The 16,945-nt window shown below is 44.0% G+C and overlaps 1 protein-coding gene across 7 annotated transcripts in view; it reads right to left on the bottom strand.

Annotated features, from left to right (window-relative positions):
* The window catches only part of DCAF8 (DDB1 and CUL4 associated factor 8), a 37,335-nt gene that overhangs the window by 3,306 nt on the left and 17,084 nt on the right, over positions 1 to 16,945 (bottom strand). For all 7 annotated transcript variants that reach the window (XM_073221832.1, XM_073221831.1, XM_073221833.1 and 4 more), the window contains 6 exons: positions 16,152 to 16,246; positions 12,496 to 12,606; positions 5,660 to 5,732; positions 5,123 to 5,180; positions 4,498 to 4,605; positions 3,213 to 3,343 (listed from right to left, as the gene is read on the bottom strand). In XM_073221832.1, the coding sequence (XP_073077933.1) occupies positions 3,213 to 3,343; positions 4,498 to 4,605; positions 5,123 to 5,180; positions 5,660 to 5,732; positions 12,496 to 12,606; positions 16,152 to 16,246 (576 nt within the window). The remainder of the gene's footprint in view (positions 1 to 3,212; positions 3,344 to 4,497; positions 4,606 to 5,122; positions 5,181 to 5,659; positions 5,733 to 12,495; positions 12,607 to 16,151; positions 16,247 to 16,945) is intronic.

The raw sequence follows: 16,945 nt of genomic DNA, 5'->3' as shown, positions 1-16,945 counted from the left end.
TTGGCCAAAGGCCCAGGGGCTGGAAGGGGCACCGGACACAGGCTGGTTCTCCGATCAGGCCCGTCTCGCATTTCCTACACTCAGGCAGGGATGGCCGCCTCCTCAGACACAGCCCAGCAGGGAGGAGGGGGTGACTGCGTTGTACTGCTGGCTTCACAAAAAGGCAACGAGATCCAAGTGACCTCATTCACTCCAGATTCCACAGCTCCAACTTGCCCAAGGCTGGAAAAAAACCATCTTGGTGGCTTTCACGAAATGGCAAATACATTTTTGAAAATGAAAAAAGTGGCAGCTGCTGCTGAGCCCCAGAAGAGTCAGGGAACAACTACATATACTGGGCACTGTTCACCAGAACTGGAGGCTGGGAAGAGGCTGACCTGGGGCTCAGCGGGATGTTGGAAGCACATGTCTGCTTGGGAGCCCTGCGCGTCCCAGGGGACGGTACCCTGCCACCTGCCCTGAAAGCGCAACAGGCTGAGCTCCAAGCTGCGTGGTACAGGAAAGCAGCCTCCAGGGGCGTCCGCAGCCTGAGTCCTGCACTCTGCAGACAGCAGGCAGGCCAGCCTCCAGCTCAGGCAGCCTCCTCCGTCTGAAGGCACCTGTGCCCCCTGCTGTCTGACTTGAACACAGCAGCCTTCCAGAAGGCAGGGCGGGGCTGGTCCCAGATCTAGCCACAAAAGCATTTTTGGGCTCTTAGTCAGATGAGGAAAAGATAGGAAAGGCACCAGACAGAAGGTGTGGCCCCAACCACTCCTCATATCCCCCCTACCCTCACCTTTCTGCTGCCTTACAGTCCAAGAAAAGCTCCACCAGCAAAAAAGCCTTAGTTCTCTTCGAACCCACCTTGTCTGCCTTGCCTAGAGAGCAGCTGAGAAGAAGCTGGGGCTGGCAGGGAAAATAAAACTGACTACAGACTTCCAATCTCCTTTGTCTTCTATTTTACAAGTAAATAAATGCTCAGAAGAGACTGAAGCTAAGTTTGAGCTTAAGAGTAAAGCAGAAGCCACATTTCCCTTCTTCTCTCCCTCTACATACGCAAAGTCTCTATTTGGCTCTTTTAGGCGGTGTGGAAGAGGTTCCAGCAGGGAAGCATGGGAGCAGGAGGCGGCACCGGGCAGAGACCCCACTGCCTGGGAAGACGCAAAACAGAAGGTATGCTACAACTTACACGTACTGCCCTGTTCTCATTCACCCAAGTCCTGATGAGCCCTTACTACCCCTCTACTCTGACCTAGCTCTTCCTGAGTCAGTCAGTAAAATAAAAACGCAGGGGAGAAATTCCTTGGAACTTAAGACTAATGACAAAGCCAGCCAATGGCAAGAGGGGCAACAGAGTAAGTTGCACACGATACCTGAGTTGGAGCCCACAGCGGGAGCCCACACAGCTTCTGGGCCAGGGTACCTAGTCACTTCACCACACCTGTCCGCATGCCAGGACTGACCCTGTCAATGACGCCTGAGCGAAAAAAAAAGCTCTGGCCTTAGATGTCTGGTCTGGGGAATGCGGATGGGATGAAGCAGCAAAGTGCTTTTGGGAAACTAAAGATTACCCTCTGGCATCACAGCCCGCCAACCCACCGCCCCCAACCCTTGTTCCTACACGGGAAGAAAGTACTAGAGTTTGCACCAAAAACAGTCAGGAGACCTGGGCATGGTGGACAACACTACCTAAGATCCCTTCTGGTTCTAATATTCTACTTCATGATATAAAACTGCTATGAGTCTGCATTGAGACTGGTGCTTGGTGACCCCATTGTTGGAAGGTTAGGACAGAAAAACAGAGGGAGCCAAGGGAGGACCCCACGGATCATTCGAGTCTCACAGAAGCAACAGGAAGACAGGACTCGTTTCAGGGCGCAGTCTCTCTACCTGCTGTTCCAGTCCCTCACTCTCAGGACTACTGAGACTCAGGCCTGGGGCCCACCTTCCCAGGCACTTGCCCTCACTACAGGAGCATCTGGATTCATCAGCAAACCCCAATACCAGCTGAGCTGAGTGCAAACTGGTCTGCAGGGTGGTTTTGGAGATTGGACAAGTGCTGGCCTGGGAGAATACTGACTTAGCCATCCACCTCTTCGCAACAGAATGCAAGACAGCAGCTTATGATCGAGAAGGGATTCACCAGCCCCTTGTGACTTCCTTCTGACTACATGCCTACTGCAGAATTCCCACTAAGACGCAGGTGACTCAGGTCTGTTTCCTGCAGATGACAGAAGAGGACCTATGGAGGAGCAGGAAATGAAGAAGGCAACAGCGAGACCCACCTTCAAGTTCTAAACTCCTCTCCACTTACATTCAGGCCACAGAAGCCTACATCTATACTGGTTCCAGGTCTCCAAGATTTTTAGGAAACCTGAAGAAAATGTGAAATAGCCTCACACCTGGGCAAGAAACATATAAGAAGGAATGGGATCTCAATTGCACAGAACCATTCTAAATTCTAACACCTTTCTCTGGATAAACCTCATCATGAGATGACTGAGCTTCTGGAGCTTCTCACAGCTTAGAAGGAATGGAAAGGAGAGACACCAAGCAGTCTCAGCCATTCCTTAGAGGCTCTTAACCAGACTATCCTGGGTAGTCAGATTAATGTAGTTTACCAAACTATCCCTTTCCTATCTTCTGCAGTCCAAAAGCAATAGAAAACTACTAAATTCCTTCCTGGCTCTAGCTCAAAAGAGAGAGAAAGAAAAATTAAGGTTAGCTGGATACATCTCAAGAGCTAAATCATGATCCTCATGCTTTGATTCGCCCTGTCTCGGTGGAGGCTATCTGCACAATTCAAAGGACAGACGATCCAAAAAAAATGCTCCTTCCAGCTTGTATCTGCAGATCCAGGATCTAGTCCAGACTGCTACATAGTTACTCAGAAGGGGTAAGAATAAGGACATCTTGAGCATTGTGTAGAATGGTGGGCCCTGAAGTCCAACACCTCTTTTTTAGAAAAGGTTCGTGCCTAGGGATATCTCACTCAGGCCAGAAGTACTTCCCTAAGCTCCCTTTTCACTTCTCAATGAATCACGCTGTACAGGGCCCAAGGACAGGAAAAGGAAGGAAATATCCCTTCAGAACTGCAGCACCCTAGACTCTACTGCCTTTTAGTTAGCTGGCTAAACCTCTAAGACGAGGTGTCATGCTGTCACTGTGAGAAGTCAGTGGCCCTTGATGACGGGACACAGTAGGAGCCAGCGGGCCCAGCACACCGTACTCACCACGCCTCCCTTGTCCCCCTCCATGAACTGAACGATCTGGCAGGATGATTTCTCCCAGAGGAAGACATGCCCACAGTCACTACCGCTCACCACAAACTCACTCTTGGGGCCATAGAAATTGACGCCTTTTACTGAAATGACAAATGAGGGAATAAACCACATTAGAGTTGGCATGAGGCCTATATACATATATATATTTCATAAGGAATTTAGCTATTCACCAACTCTTAACCAGCTAGGAGCCAAAGAATTCCTTTCATGTTCACAAAACAGGTCAGAGATTACGCACATGTGGCAGTTAAACAGAATCCCACCCGTCCCAGGCACTGCTCGCACTCCCCCGTAAGCCCGCAGGCAGGTGTGTGCAAGCCCTCCGCAGCAGCCCAGGCTCGGTGTACGCCCCACCAGGCAACCACAGGCCTCAGGACCGCCACACTCGCCCCAGCTCTGCCCACCACCAGCCAGCGCCGCCCTGTGCCCTAGAACCATCCCTGGGCTGTGTGCCCTGCCTGTGCGTCCCGGGCCATCAGCTGGCCTGAGCTGACAGAGGTGTGGGCCTCGTGTGCTGGTGGGAGGCACCTGAACTGCGGCTGCTGCCACCACTCTCGAAAACACGGCTCCCGTCTGGCTTTAGTGAGAGAAGCCAGGAGCCAGGCTCTCAGTCACGGCGGCCATCTCCTAGGCGGCAGCACAGAGAGCAGTGATTCCCCAACTTCTTGGAACATTACAATCACATCAGGGGCTTTAAAAAACCCCAATCAAGTCACACCCCATTCCCACGGGATCAGAATGCCTGGAGTTGGGAGCTGGCTCTGGGGGACTGTCAGGTGACCCCACTGAGGAGCAAAGTTTGGGAATCTCAGACAGAAGAGAAGAGGCCAACTGCACTGCCAACTCGGGTGAGGGACCATTACCTCTCCTGCTCTTCTGCCTCCTTCAAAAGAATAATTTCCTCCTCCTCCCTGGAGATACAAGCTCACCACCTATTTTAGACTAAGGAGGACTTTCCCAACTCCCTAAAAAGCCTTTTAAGCCTGAAGTTACCTGAAATCATATGAAAAAACATAGTCCATGTGGTATCCCTATGATCAGACCAAGGGACATTCCTTCGGCGGGGAGATGCTGCTGCGCCCATCTCCTCAGCAGAGCAGGCCCGTGACGGCTCCAGCCCGTTTAGGGGCACCCTCTCCCTGCCCTCGGTGACAGGCAGCCCACTCCCAATGAGGTACTGTGGTTCTCTAAGCCAACACACTGGGGCTCCAGGGACCCAGAAAGACAGTCTCACCTGTAGCGTTATTTCTGTGGCCCTTGTATTTCTTAACATACTGGGCCCCGTCACTGTGAGAGGAGTTGAAGAGGTAAATGTCTTCATCATTGTAACTGGCCAGGAGCTCTGCCGAGAACAAGCACACAGCAGTGAAGGCAAAGGCTGAAAAAGGCTGGGATCAGGAGTAGGGAGTCGGGGAGGGGCTTCCTGCCAGTGGTGCCCCCTCCTAATACCCAGGTATAGCGCCCACCTTACTTAGTGGAACAGCAGGCAAGTGAGGTGTCTAGGGTGGCCTAGGAGCACGCTGCCAACCCAGGGGCAGCAGAATGCTCAGGAAGCTCAGCCCCGTTAACTCAGGAGTAAGTCAAAGGCTTAAGAACCTGCTCAAGCAAGCGGCCTGGGCTGCAGGACAGGCCCTGCCAAATATCATTCGCAGCCCTCTGCAGTGGCGCCTGCCTGGCATCTCCAAGGGTCATCGGCTGCAGCCTCCCGCTGTGTGCTCACCATCAGCAACTACTCCCCAGCTGCTCCACTCGGAGACATAGCACAGTGGTGAGCACTGGAGGGCACACACCTGACTGGCCCAGCAGCTCCCTAGACAAAGGGGGCATGCCAGCCTCGGAGCTGGGCCCTGCTCACGTACCTGTGCCGTCGTGGCTGTACACAAGACAGGTGATGTTTGCTTTGGACTCACTGTTCACCTGCAATAAGGAGCAGATACTGACTGATGCCCCACCCCCCCATTTGTTATACCACCTTCAGGAAACAGGCTTTCCTTCAAACTCCCCTGTATCTTCTCCCAGACAATCAGAGGGAGAGAAAGACAGACAGACAGACACAGGAGCACAACCAATGAAACGTGACCACCTCAGTGGGGGAGAGAGCTTTCTGTTGGTTGTCTTCTGTAAGCTGGCCATTTAATATACACGTATCTCATTAGGCCTTATCAACACGGTGCAAGGCAGCTATCTTTATGTCTGTTTGGCCGGTAAGAAAACTGAGACTAACAGAGGTGAGCTGACTGCCCAAGACCACCAAGCCAGTAAGTGGTGGAGCCAGGATTCAAATCCAGGTGTCTGACTCGAAAATCCAAGCTCTTCCCACCATACCAACAAGTCTGGGGGCAGCCTTGGGGTCAAGTCAGGGAAATCTGGAGCCATCGGCCCTTCATGACTCTTACCAGGTGATGAGGACAGAATTTCTTGAGGACTCCATTGTTCTCATTCTCATCAATTTTCCTCTGGTCATAAATCCTGTGATAGAAGAAGCGATCGAAATGTCCAAACTTACAAACGGATCCCTTGAAGAGTTGTAATTCAATGTAGGGGCAGAAACAGCCATCAGGGGGACAGCAGGATAAAGGGCAGTCCCCAGAAAGCTTCTGCCTCAAGCTCGTCCCTGAAGGCCCTCCTCTTCTCCCTCCTTTCCAAACCCTGACTCTTTTATCCAGATACTTGCCATCTCAAGTGGTAATACACTGCGCTTCAAAGTGGCTTCTCTCCTCTCTGTAAGCTATAAGCTTTTATAGCACTTAATGTTTATTTCACTGAAACATTATTACAGAGCTTTTTCTGTGCATTTCACCTCCCCAATAGGGTTTTATTACTCATGTGCAGAGATGATGCTTTATGTAAGTCAGGGGGCCTTCAGTCCCTTCTTGAAGTCTTACTGGCCAGAAGTCCCTTTCATACCCCACCGTAACGATCACAAACCACATCTCTGTCTCCTTAAGTCTCCCTCTCTCCTTCCTTCATTCCTCCTAGGCATCAAACTACCTTCACCTTCTCTCATCTCTCCAAACTTTAACCATTCGTTCACTTATTTATGACACATACATCACATGCCAAGTATCATGCTAGGAGCTGGAAATACGGTGAGGAACAAGGCCAATCCAGTCCCCCTCCTCCACCACCAGTCCCCTCCCATCTCAGGGCCTCATCTTTCCGAGGACCTTGTCTGATTGATTAGCCCATTTCTCAACCTCTTCCTCATCACTATCTTCCCATTTCCTAAAAATCTTCTTTTGACTTTTTTTTGTCTTTTCTGTCCTTCCCCTTGCAGTCAATTCCTGAAAAGAGCAATCTGCATTCAGTGTTTTCACTTCCTCTTCACTTCTCAATCCATTCCAATCCCCCTTTGGTCCTCGATCCACTACTGAAACTTCTCTGGCTAAAGTTACCAGTAACCTAACTGCTAATGCCAAAAAGATGCTTTTCTGGCCTATCTTGTCCTGATATTATTCATTACTCCTTCCCTGAAACGCTCTTTTCTTGATGTCCAACTACTCCTTAATGTTATTCATGGGCTCGTATTTCTTTGCCCACCCTTTACTGCTGATGCTCCCGGAGGTTTGGTCTTAAATTCTCCCGACTCTACATAAGCAAATTTTAACGTAGAGTCCAGGTGGTAGGTATGTGAACGCCCGGGAACTGGGCTAATGTGCTGCTTTTCCAGGAAGAAGGACCAGAGACTCAAAATATTCTGCTCTAGTCTTCCTTTTGGTAACCAAATTCTATCACCAATGCTTTCATTACCACTTATATGTAAATATATGTCTCCTAAATCTATGTATCCAGCCCACAATTCCGAGCTCTATACTTTTATCTACTGCCAATTGGATGTGGTCATGGGATGTCCAAAAGTAAACTCATTCTAAAATTAAACTCATTACAAACTTACCCCCTTTCCCCTGAATCAGATGGGCAAACCAGAAATCAGGTCCTTTCTCTAATATGAGAAAGTTAATTTCTTTCCTGTCAATTTGGTATATCTGACTGTACCTGCTTTCTCCACCCTTAGTCATTTTTTGCCTGCAATATTTGTACTGTCCTTCTGATTTCCTTGCTCATACTGTTGCCAGAGTTATGTCTAAAATGCAAACTTTTCTGTAAATTCCCTGCTTAAATCTCTTCAGTGATTTTGTACTTCCTACTAAATAACTCCTTTTTATAGCTATCACTTCTCAAAGGTCCTATACATTAAACAAAAGCCAAACAGCAACAAAAGGTACACTTCCTTGAACATACCATGTCACAACTCATTAATACTTTTGCACATTACTGTTCCCTCTTCTGGAGATACTAATTTCCTATTTGTCTTTAGTATTTCCTCTGTGAGAAACAACAGTATAGTGAAATGGTTTCCACCATATTTAAGGAGTCTGACCTGAGTTCCAATACTATCTCTGCTACTTACTAGATGAGCAATACTGGATAAGTTACTTAATATTTTTTATCCTTACATACCAGTTTCTCCAGAATGCTCCTTGAAGGCAGAGACCATGTTTAGCCAAGTGTATATCTAGCAGATGCTTAGTAAATGCTGGATGAATCAATGAATGAATCTGTATTTGTATTCTCCACAATCCCTTGCTTAATATCCTGCATAAAAAGAACACCCAGGAACTGTCTGCTAAATGAACCCCCCCAAAAGAAGACAGTAAGTAGGAGACTGCTACACTATCAATTACTATTCTTCATCAAATATAGCAGCTGATAATCAGATTTCTTTCCCTCTAAATCGAATCTAAATCAACAGCTCTCAAATGCCACTTCATGATGTCTTGAATAGCCATCATAAATTTCACAAGTCAACATATTAGTAAAAAATATTTAAATATTCAGTATTTTTGTGTGTGGACTACTCTGTGTTCCTCAGTCATCTCCTTTGTCCTTCTAAATGAGGAAATCCTTACCTTCCTTCCCCTTTCTCCTCTAAGTATTTATTAAGAACCTTCTATATTATAGATATGATGCTAGACAAGGGGTTGGCAAACTTTTCCTCGAATGGCAAGATAGCAAATATTTAAGCCAGCAAGCCATCCGGTCTCTGCTCCAGCTGCTGAACTTTGCCACTGTAGCATTAAAGCACCATCAATAATATACAAATGAATGGCCACAACTGTACTTCAACAAAACTGTATTTACAAAAACAGGTGGTATAGTTTACCAACCCCGTGCTAGACGTGGTGATAAAAAGATGAACACAAATTTTTCGTCTATTTTCTGAATGTAGGAGAGGGCCTTGACATTAGAAAATTTTTTTTTTTACTTTACTTTTTAGTTTTCAGTTTTTAAGAAAATTGAGAGGGTGGTACAGAGACTTCCCACATACTCCCTGCCTCCAGATGCATAGCATCCCTCTGGAATAGTACTTTTCCTTTTCTTTCCTAACCAAGGATGAACCTAAATCGACACAACACCACCACCTAAAGTCCACAGTGCACCTGAGCAGGTTCACACTTGTACATTCTATGGGTTCGGACAAATGTACAATGACATGTATCCACCATTACAGTGTCATACCGAGTATTTTCAAATCCCGAAACACCCCCTGTGCTCTGCCTACTCATCTCTCTCCCACCACCCGCCCCTGGCAACCACTCATCTTTTTATTGTCTCCATAGTTTTGTCTTGGAATGTCGTATTGCTGGAATCACACAGTATGTAACCGCTTCAGATGGGCTTCTTTTCACTTACTAATACGCATTTAAGGTTCCTCCATGTCTTGATAGCTCATTTCTTTTTAGCCCTGAATAATATTCCATCATCTGGATGTAACACAGTTTATTCATTCACCTCATGAAGGACACCTTGGTTGCTTCCAAGTTTGGGCAATTATGACTAAAGCTGATATAAATTGCCATGTACAGGTTTCTGTGGGAACACATTTTCAACTCCTTGGGATAAATACCAAAGAGTGTGACTGCTAGGTCATATGGTAACAGTATATTTAGTTTTGTAAGAAACCGACAAACTGTCTTCCAAGGTAGTTGTATAATTTTGCATTCTCACCAACAACGAATGAGAGTTCCTGCTGCTCCAGGAATACTCATCAGCATTTCATGTTGTCAGTGTTCCAGGCTTTAGACATTCTAACAAGTGTGTAGTGGTATCTCATTGGTTTAATATGCATTTTCCTCATGATATACAATGTGGAGCATCTTTCCAAATACATTACTTGCCATCTGTATATCTTCTTTGGTGAGGTGTCTCTTAAGGTTTCTGGTCCATTTTGTAATTGGATTGTTTGTTTCCTTAATGTTGAGTTTTAGGAGGTTTTTTGTGTATTTTGGGTAACAGTCCTTTTTCAGATGTGCCTTTTGTAAATATCTTTCTCCCAGTCTCTGGCTTGTCTTCTAATTTTTCTTGATGCTGTCTCTTTCACAGTGCAGAAACTTCTAATTTTAATGAAGTCTAGCTTATCAGTATTTCTTTCATGACTCAAGTCTTTGGCATTGTCATTAAAATGACATCATGATACCCAAGGTCAATAGGTTTTCTCCTATGTTATCTTTTAGGAGTTGTATACAGTTTTGAGTTTTAGTTTTAGGTCTCAGATTCACTTTGAGTTAATTTTAGTGAAGGGTGTTGTATCTAGATTCATTTCTTTATAGGTGACTGTCCAATTCTTTTAGGACCACTTGTTCAAGAGACTGTCTTTGCTTCAATTATTCTTTTGTCAAAGATAATCTGACTGTATTTATGGGAGTCTATGTCTGGGCTCTCTATTCTTCTCACTGATCTATTTTGCCAATGTAACACTGTCTGGGTCCCTGGAGCTTTATATAGTAAGGTTTAAAGTCAAGAAGTGTCAGTCCTCCGACTTTGAACTTCTCCTTCAATCCTGCGGTTGGCTGTCTGGCTCTTCTGTCTCCATACAAACTTTAGAATCAGTTTGTCCATATCCATAGAACAGCCTGCTGGGATACTGACTGGGACTGCAGTGAATCAACAAGTCAAGTTGGGAAGAAATCCTATCTCCACTGAGTCTTCCTATGCCTTTGACATTTTTTACTTTTTTTTATTAAGGTATCACTCCTTCACATGAAAAACATTGTGGTTACTACAATCACCCATATTATCAAGTTGCCTTTGACATTTTAAATCAAATAAATGGTTTCAGCCCTGTCTTGACACTCTTACTGCATCTCTCTCTCCACAGGCCTTCAGGTACCCACTAACCTGTGACCTTAAGTCTCTCTCTTCCCTCCTTCCCTCCCTTCCCCGACCTGCCCTTAATCTAGTGTTTTCTCAGTGTGCTGATATCAACCTAAGAATAAGGGAGAAAGGGGACTAATTATTTACTATCTTATGAACTAGGGCATACCCCAAATCCTTTAGCAATAAATGTATATGTCAATCAATCATACTACCAAAGCTACCACCACAGGACTAATTTTACCTGCTACATCTCCTATTCTTCACTCCTATTCTTAAGCAAACCAAAGCAGGATTTAATAATAGGGACTCACACCTCCATCACCTCCACTTCGCTACTTTTTTTCCTCCCCTTGCTCTCCTCCCCCACTTTTTTTGGTTGTAGGCCAAAAAGTCTGTCTAACATTTCCCTTAAGTTAGGCTTCTTTACAACCCTAAACAAAAATTCAGTGTTCATAATGCAAAAGCCTTGAGGATGAGTAAGCTGTTTGTTTCTCTATATTTCCTTGTAGAAATTCTTTCAGGCTAGGAGTGAAAGTTAATGGTGTTATAAAATATTCAGCAAAAATATTTTCAAATGTGTACTAGAAGGTGAGCTCTTTAGGTTCTTTCAAAGAAACAATCAGACAGGGGAAATCCCAAAATATTCAAGTGATGAAGTGACAAGGTGCCAGAGAAACTGAGGCTCATCCCAGCATCAGAGAAAAGCTGGGGAGCTGGAAAGGCCATCTGCTCATGCAGGGTCAGTGCACCTCAAAATCTACACATGCTTCTGCTAAGCTAATAAATAGCCTGTACCTGCTGACAATTTGGGATATACAAAGGGACAGAGGATATTGGAGCTGATATCCATAAAACCTGAGTATTTCTCTTTGTGCTGAAATGCTAAAATTAATTTCCAGCCCCACTCTAACCCTGGGAAGGTTATCAGCTTTGGATGAAGGCATTATCAACCAAAACTCCTAACAGTGAACTCCTTCAAACATTAAGGTCTTGGTGGTTGAATTACCTACAGATACAGACTTTTCATGCAATCCAGAGCTCCAGCAGGAAATCCAAATCAGAAATTTCAATAAATGCTTGGTTTGGAGGGGGGAGCACCTGGAAGTTCTGACAACCCACAACCCTCTCTGATCAACACTTTTCTTACTAAAAAAATATCTACTGCTACATATTTGCTATTGGTGAATAGAGGAAACGAGTTTAGAGGGCAAGGGAAATGGGAAGAGAGTAACAAAGTTGTCCAGTTCTCTTGAGGCAGGATTCTTCAGTAAGGTAAGGTCATCTCTCATGTATTCTAAAAAGTCTATCCCCATTACTCTTACTAATAAAACTTCAGAATACAATTATAAAAATGTGCTTATCTAATTTAAAAGGAAGATAATGCTTTTCACCCACCATCAAGAAAGCAAAAAGTCACTCATTTTTCTAGTGATCCTCTTCCTCCTGACTTTCAAACTGACGATCCCTTGGCAACTGAAGAAATATAGTTAAAATAGGCCAACAGGGTAGGGATGGGATAGTTTGTGACTAAGGGTCAGAAGAAAACTAACTGGTATGCATGGGGACTAAATCCATGAACTCTGACTTCCTTAAGATAAACCTCAAGAGCCAGTGCTACCACAGATGTTCACAATGACAAAGACATCACTACAGATAAAGAAAAGTGGTTCAGGACAGCAGAAGCCAAAACCCTTGTCCACACTGAGCACTTCCAAGTCAAATCACTTCTGTAGGCGAAATGAGCATTCAAAATTTTCATGCATTTAACTTACCTATGAAAAATGGTGGAAGTATTTACTAATGCTAAGTTTGTGCCTTGCTGCTATGTGGGAACCCTGGTCAATTCATTAAACTTGGTCATCTTTATATGTGGAGCCATCATCCCTCAGAGACTGTTACCTTAGGAAACAGAAAGCCTCAGAAGGAGCTTAACCTCTCTGGAAGAGGGCAAGACATTCGAGATGGTGGCTACTGGACTCTTAGGCAATTCATACCTTCCCACAAGGGACGCCTGGTAGTACACAATGCAGCAGAGTCTGAAACTCTCCAAAACACAAAAGAGCCACAGACTCACCTTACAAACTGATCTCGTCCACCCACTGCAAACTGATGGGTATTGGCAGGATTCACATAGATTGTATACAGCCCCACTTTCTTCTCCTTTTCTTTTGTCACCACCAGTTTCCTTTAAGGATAGAAAAGCATGTAAGTTATATTCTTCAGAAGATCGAGGTGGTCAGGGGGAGTCAGAGAGAGTAATGCAGACAGAGCTATTAAGAAACCAGATTCTCACTTGGAAAGAAAGAAAAAAGTGGTTTTGCTTGTTTTGAACACTGGAACAAGAAAAAGACCAAAAACGCTCCAGACTGATTCATTAAATGCTATTCTGGGGATGGAAAAAAAAACCCATGTAATGCAGTCATCTTCTGGTGTTCAAGAATTGTGTAAGTTACAAAGTGTATGAGGCACTGCTCTTCAGGCAGCCTCAGCTTGGCTGGACCCAACATGACGTTAACCAATCATTTCACAGACAGTACCATCCATGTCTTCCCATCCTATATTTAGAAATACATCTTCCCAATCATCTGGAAGCAGGGAACAAGGGGAGGATGAATCAGAAACGGGCCAGAAAAGACCTTAAGGTCAGAGTCTTATCTCCTAGTTTTAAGTATCACTTGAAACCCAGCTTTAAAAATGTGCACTACAAAAAATGAGAAGCCACAGTTTTCCAGCGTAGGAGCAATCCAAAGGAAAACAGTATTCTTCTTCCCCTATCTGAAGCAAATTAGGAGAGGAGGTTCTGATGAAGAATGCCATTTTGAAGGCTGAAAAACTGTTTCTAAATTATGGTTCTGGTTGTACCATAAATAAGCTGATCCTTAGGAGGCCATGGGGCCTTCAGGAAACCCTGTGAGATTTCAGAATTTTAGCTGATGATTCTGACCGAATAGCCATAATTTGTATCAGCTTAAGGTTGACACTATAAATACTCTTCCCAGATCTGAGTGTACAACCAGCCACATAAGATATTACAGAGATTGGTAAATTGACAGGAAAGGAAGGGGCTGGGCTGTAGCTTTTGTTTTTAATTCTAAGGTTTTGTTCATTTCTGTTGCTATGTAAACTGAAAGAAATATAACCACGATGAGCTTCTTTGTAAAGAAATGACTTTAGCATCTTCTCTGCATGCTTACAGTCGCTCCAACCTAGAACTGCCCTGGGCAAAGTGGAGACATTTTACTGGATTTAAAATTCTCTGCAGAGATTTTATTTTCCATTAAAACAGTGTACAGGGGTCATTAAAAATGAATGTCATTAGAGAAAACCCACACACAACCTTCAAAAACACAAGGAAGAAACGTCAAAAAAAGAATTTAAGGAACAATACTATCAATGGAGAAGAGGCAGCTCTCGGCAGGTTTAGACACGGAAAAGGAGCGGGAGCAGGTGTTGCTCCCTGTCACGGGACCATCTCATCTCCTCAGCGATCTGCATTTTCAGGAGAGGGTCAAACACAAAAGTTACCATGTGGAAGCAAAATAAAGAAACTGAAGAGATAGATTATGCAGTTGTGGCTCCACTATCATGCAATCCTGACGAAGATCTCGATGTTTCTAGTCCTCAATCTATTCATCAAAACAAACAATTCTGTGAGCTCTTTGGGGAACATGCAGAGGTGCTATAAAAATGACTAATCAAGGCCAGGGGAAAAAAAAGAGAAAAAATATTCACATCAGAGGGAGGCAGCACATGAAACCATATGAAACAAATTTCACCAAATTTTGTTCTAAAATTTGCAGTTTTTTCATGAGCAGACATGTTCCAGGAAAAATAATTACAGATCAGACCAAAGGATTTGGCTGAAGAATATCTCAAACTAGCATCCACTGCCTAAAGGAATATATCACCCACAGCTCCTAACCCAACTCTTCTCCTAAGATGTTAGCCAATTTCACAGGCTTCCAGAGACTCAGCCATCATATATACACAGAAGAAAAATTCCCCTAAGCCAATTTCACACAATATGCCTCTGATACAGGCACCAGCTTAACACATAAAGATTGCTTGGATTTTCTGGCCATGACCTTCCCACTTAGTAGTCCCCTACCTCATTCCAACCTTCTAGTAATTCTTCAAACCCTAAAGCAAAAACTTTTTGGAGGCTCATGGTCTCTCATCCCCCGAACCCAGAATAGAAGAGGGCCTCCTCCTCTTACAGTAAGTTTCTCCTACGTTCCCCCTTTTCATTTCTATCCACCTATCACTGCTTGCATCTAGACCCACCGGTCAACTCAACCAGATTTTCTGCCTACGTCATTACATTCCAAATTCAATAATCTACTTAAGTCATCTGGTCCTCCCACTGCTTGAACCAGATTTCCGATTCCTTGTGGCCTAGCAGACCTTTGTGGATCTGACTGTGACCCACAGGAGAAGAACTCGGTCTGCTTCACGACTCTCTACCAGAGCGGACTAAACAAGCTCGTATCATTTTTTATGTCTTTGCCCTTCCCCTGCCCTCTTTAGAACCTATTTGTGTTTCATTATCATCACAAAACCATGGAACGTCAGCACTGAAAATAACAAACATCGTTCAGTTGGAAAGTAAGTTATTTTCTCAAAACTAGGTAACTGCAGGCTAGGCTAGTACTAGAATACAGATGCCTTGTCACCCAGGCCTGTTCCTCTTCCAGTATAAACCCATTAAATCCCATTATCCATCCTTTCCACAAGCCTGAAACTTTTCTCTTTTAAGCAAACTTTGAAATTCTTCCTCTTCTTTTTCTATACTTATCTCTCTGTAGTTAAAAGTCTAATAATAATCTGCCTTAAGATTATATTCCCTAAATTACGTTTTACTTGTATGCTATGTAAATGAGTGACACTCTTATTATATATTGATATTGACACACAAGATCTGTCATAATAATTAAGACAAGACAAATAATCTAGAAAATCCATCAACAAGGTGGTAGTAAATATGTGGTCCACCAATGCTATGACATACGTCATAGTTGAAAAATGAAATAGGTCTTTATGGTCTGATGTACAAAGATCTCCATAACACATAATAAATTGAAAAAAGCAAACTGCAGAAACATAATGTGTGTGTTACGTATATATATAACTATCCCACTTACAGGGAAAATGTATATGTATATACTAAGATACATATATACAAAAAAGATTGGAAAGATGTTCAAAAATCTTAACAATGGTTACCAACAGGTAGAAAAGTGGGGAAGTGGGCATGAGGGTGTGTTTGTATTTTGTCCATATACTTCATTATTTAATTTAAAACAAGTTGTGTTTATTCACTGTAAGAGAAACAAAAAATGAAAAAAGAAAACTAAATAATTAGTAGCTACAATTTTATCAGTCCCAACCATGGTGCCAGACACTATGTTGGGGCTTCAAATACATTTATCAATAATCCTCCCAGAAACCAGAGAGAGAGAGAGAGAGGGAGAGAAATTAACTGATTATGCCCATATATCATCAAGTTATTACAGCCCACCTGTAACTGAAACTTGCTTTAGAAATGAAGGTAGACTGAATAGCATTTCACTGCTGACAAATCACAACAAAGGGCTGAGGAATCCCCCTAAACCCCAGCCTGCTTCTTATCAGAGGCACAAAGGGATGATTCTAATGGGCCGGAGTTGAGCATTACCTGGGACCCATGGTGTATCGAATCCAGTTCCGTAAAAATACTATTGCTATACTTACGAAGCTGGCCGGTCTTGTCTGAGGTCAATGGTGAAGACAACTGCATCTTCACCTGCAGACAGGAACGTACATGGAGAGTCTGGTTCCAGGGCCAACTGAGGGAGAAAAAGGGAGGATATGACTTTAAAGATCAGAATTAGAGGTCATCTGGTTCATTCCCTTATCTTTAGGAAGAGCTTCATTTAAAATGTCTCCACAAGAGAAACATCTACTGTTTTGTTGTAAAATCTGAGGATAGGAGAAAATTTAATAAGCCCATTCTCTTACTTTGAGTGAATTATTTTATAGAATAAACATACTGTTTATTCTATACAAGTCAAAAGGAAAGGTGATTTTCTATTTCAACTAAGTTCCCAGGGGATCTAAAAAGTGATACCAAAGGAAAATAACCACTGGGGCTCATTCTCAAATACAACCAATCCTACACCCTCAGGTGGGGAGAGAAATGGTGCCCAAATTGCATTCCCTACATTTTAGTTCCAAGTATTAGTTATCTAGTGGGTTGGGAATAGGCCTAAGAATCAAAGAAACAGGCAATTTTCGTATTTCCTAAGCCACGTGGGCTAGAAAAGGTCCACCTACCTATTTGCTTAGGATTTGCAGCACCATCCTCTTTCCATGGCACGGGAGAACACAGTGCCTACTCTGAAACCAGGCAGCTCTTAGCTCCTCACTGGCTACCGCCATGACTATTTGGCCTATATTGCCAGCTCTAAATAGGGCTTCCAGAAATAGTGCTGTCTGTGTGCTGAGAGCTGAAAGCAGGAAAGCTGGAGCTCACACAGAAGAGGAGC

The sequence above is a fragment of the Manis javanica genome, chromosome 14 (genome assembly GCF_040802235.1).
Source record: "Manis javanica isolate MJ-LG chromosome 14, MJ_LKY, whole genome shotgun sequence".
In the NCBI taxonomy this organism is placed as follows: domain Eukaryota; kingdom Metazoa; phylum Chordata; class Mammalia; order Pholidota; family Manidae; genus Manis; species Manis javanica.
This window is presented reverse-complemented; position numbering and strand designations above follow the sequence as displayed.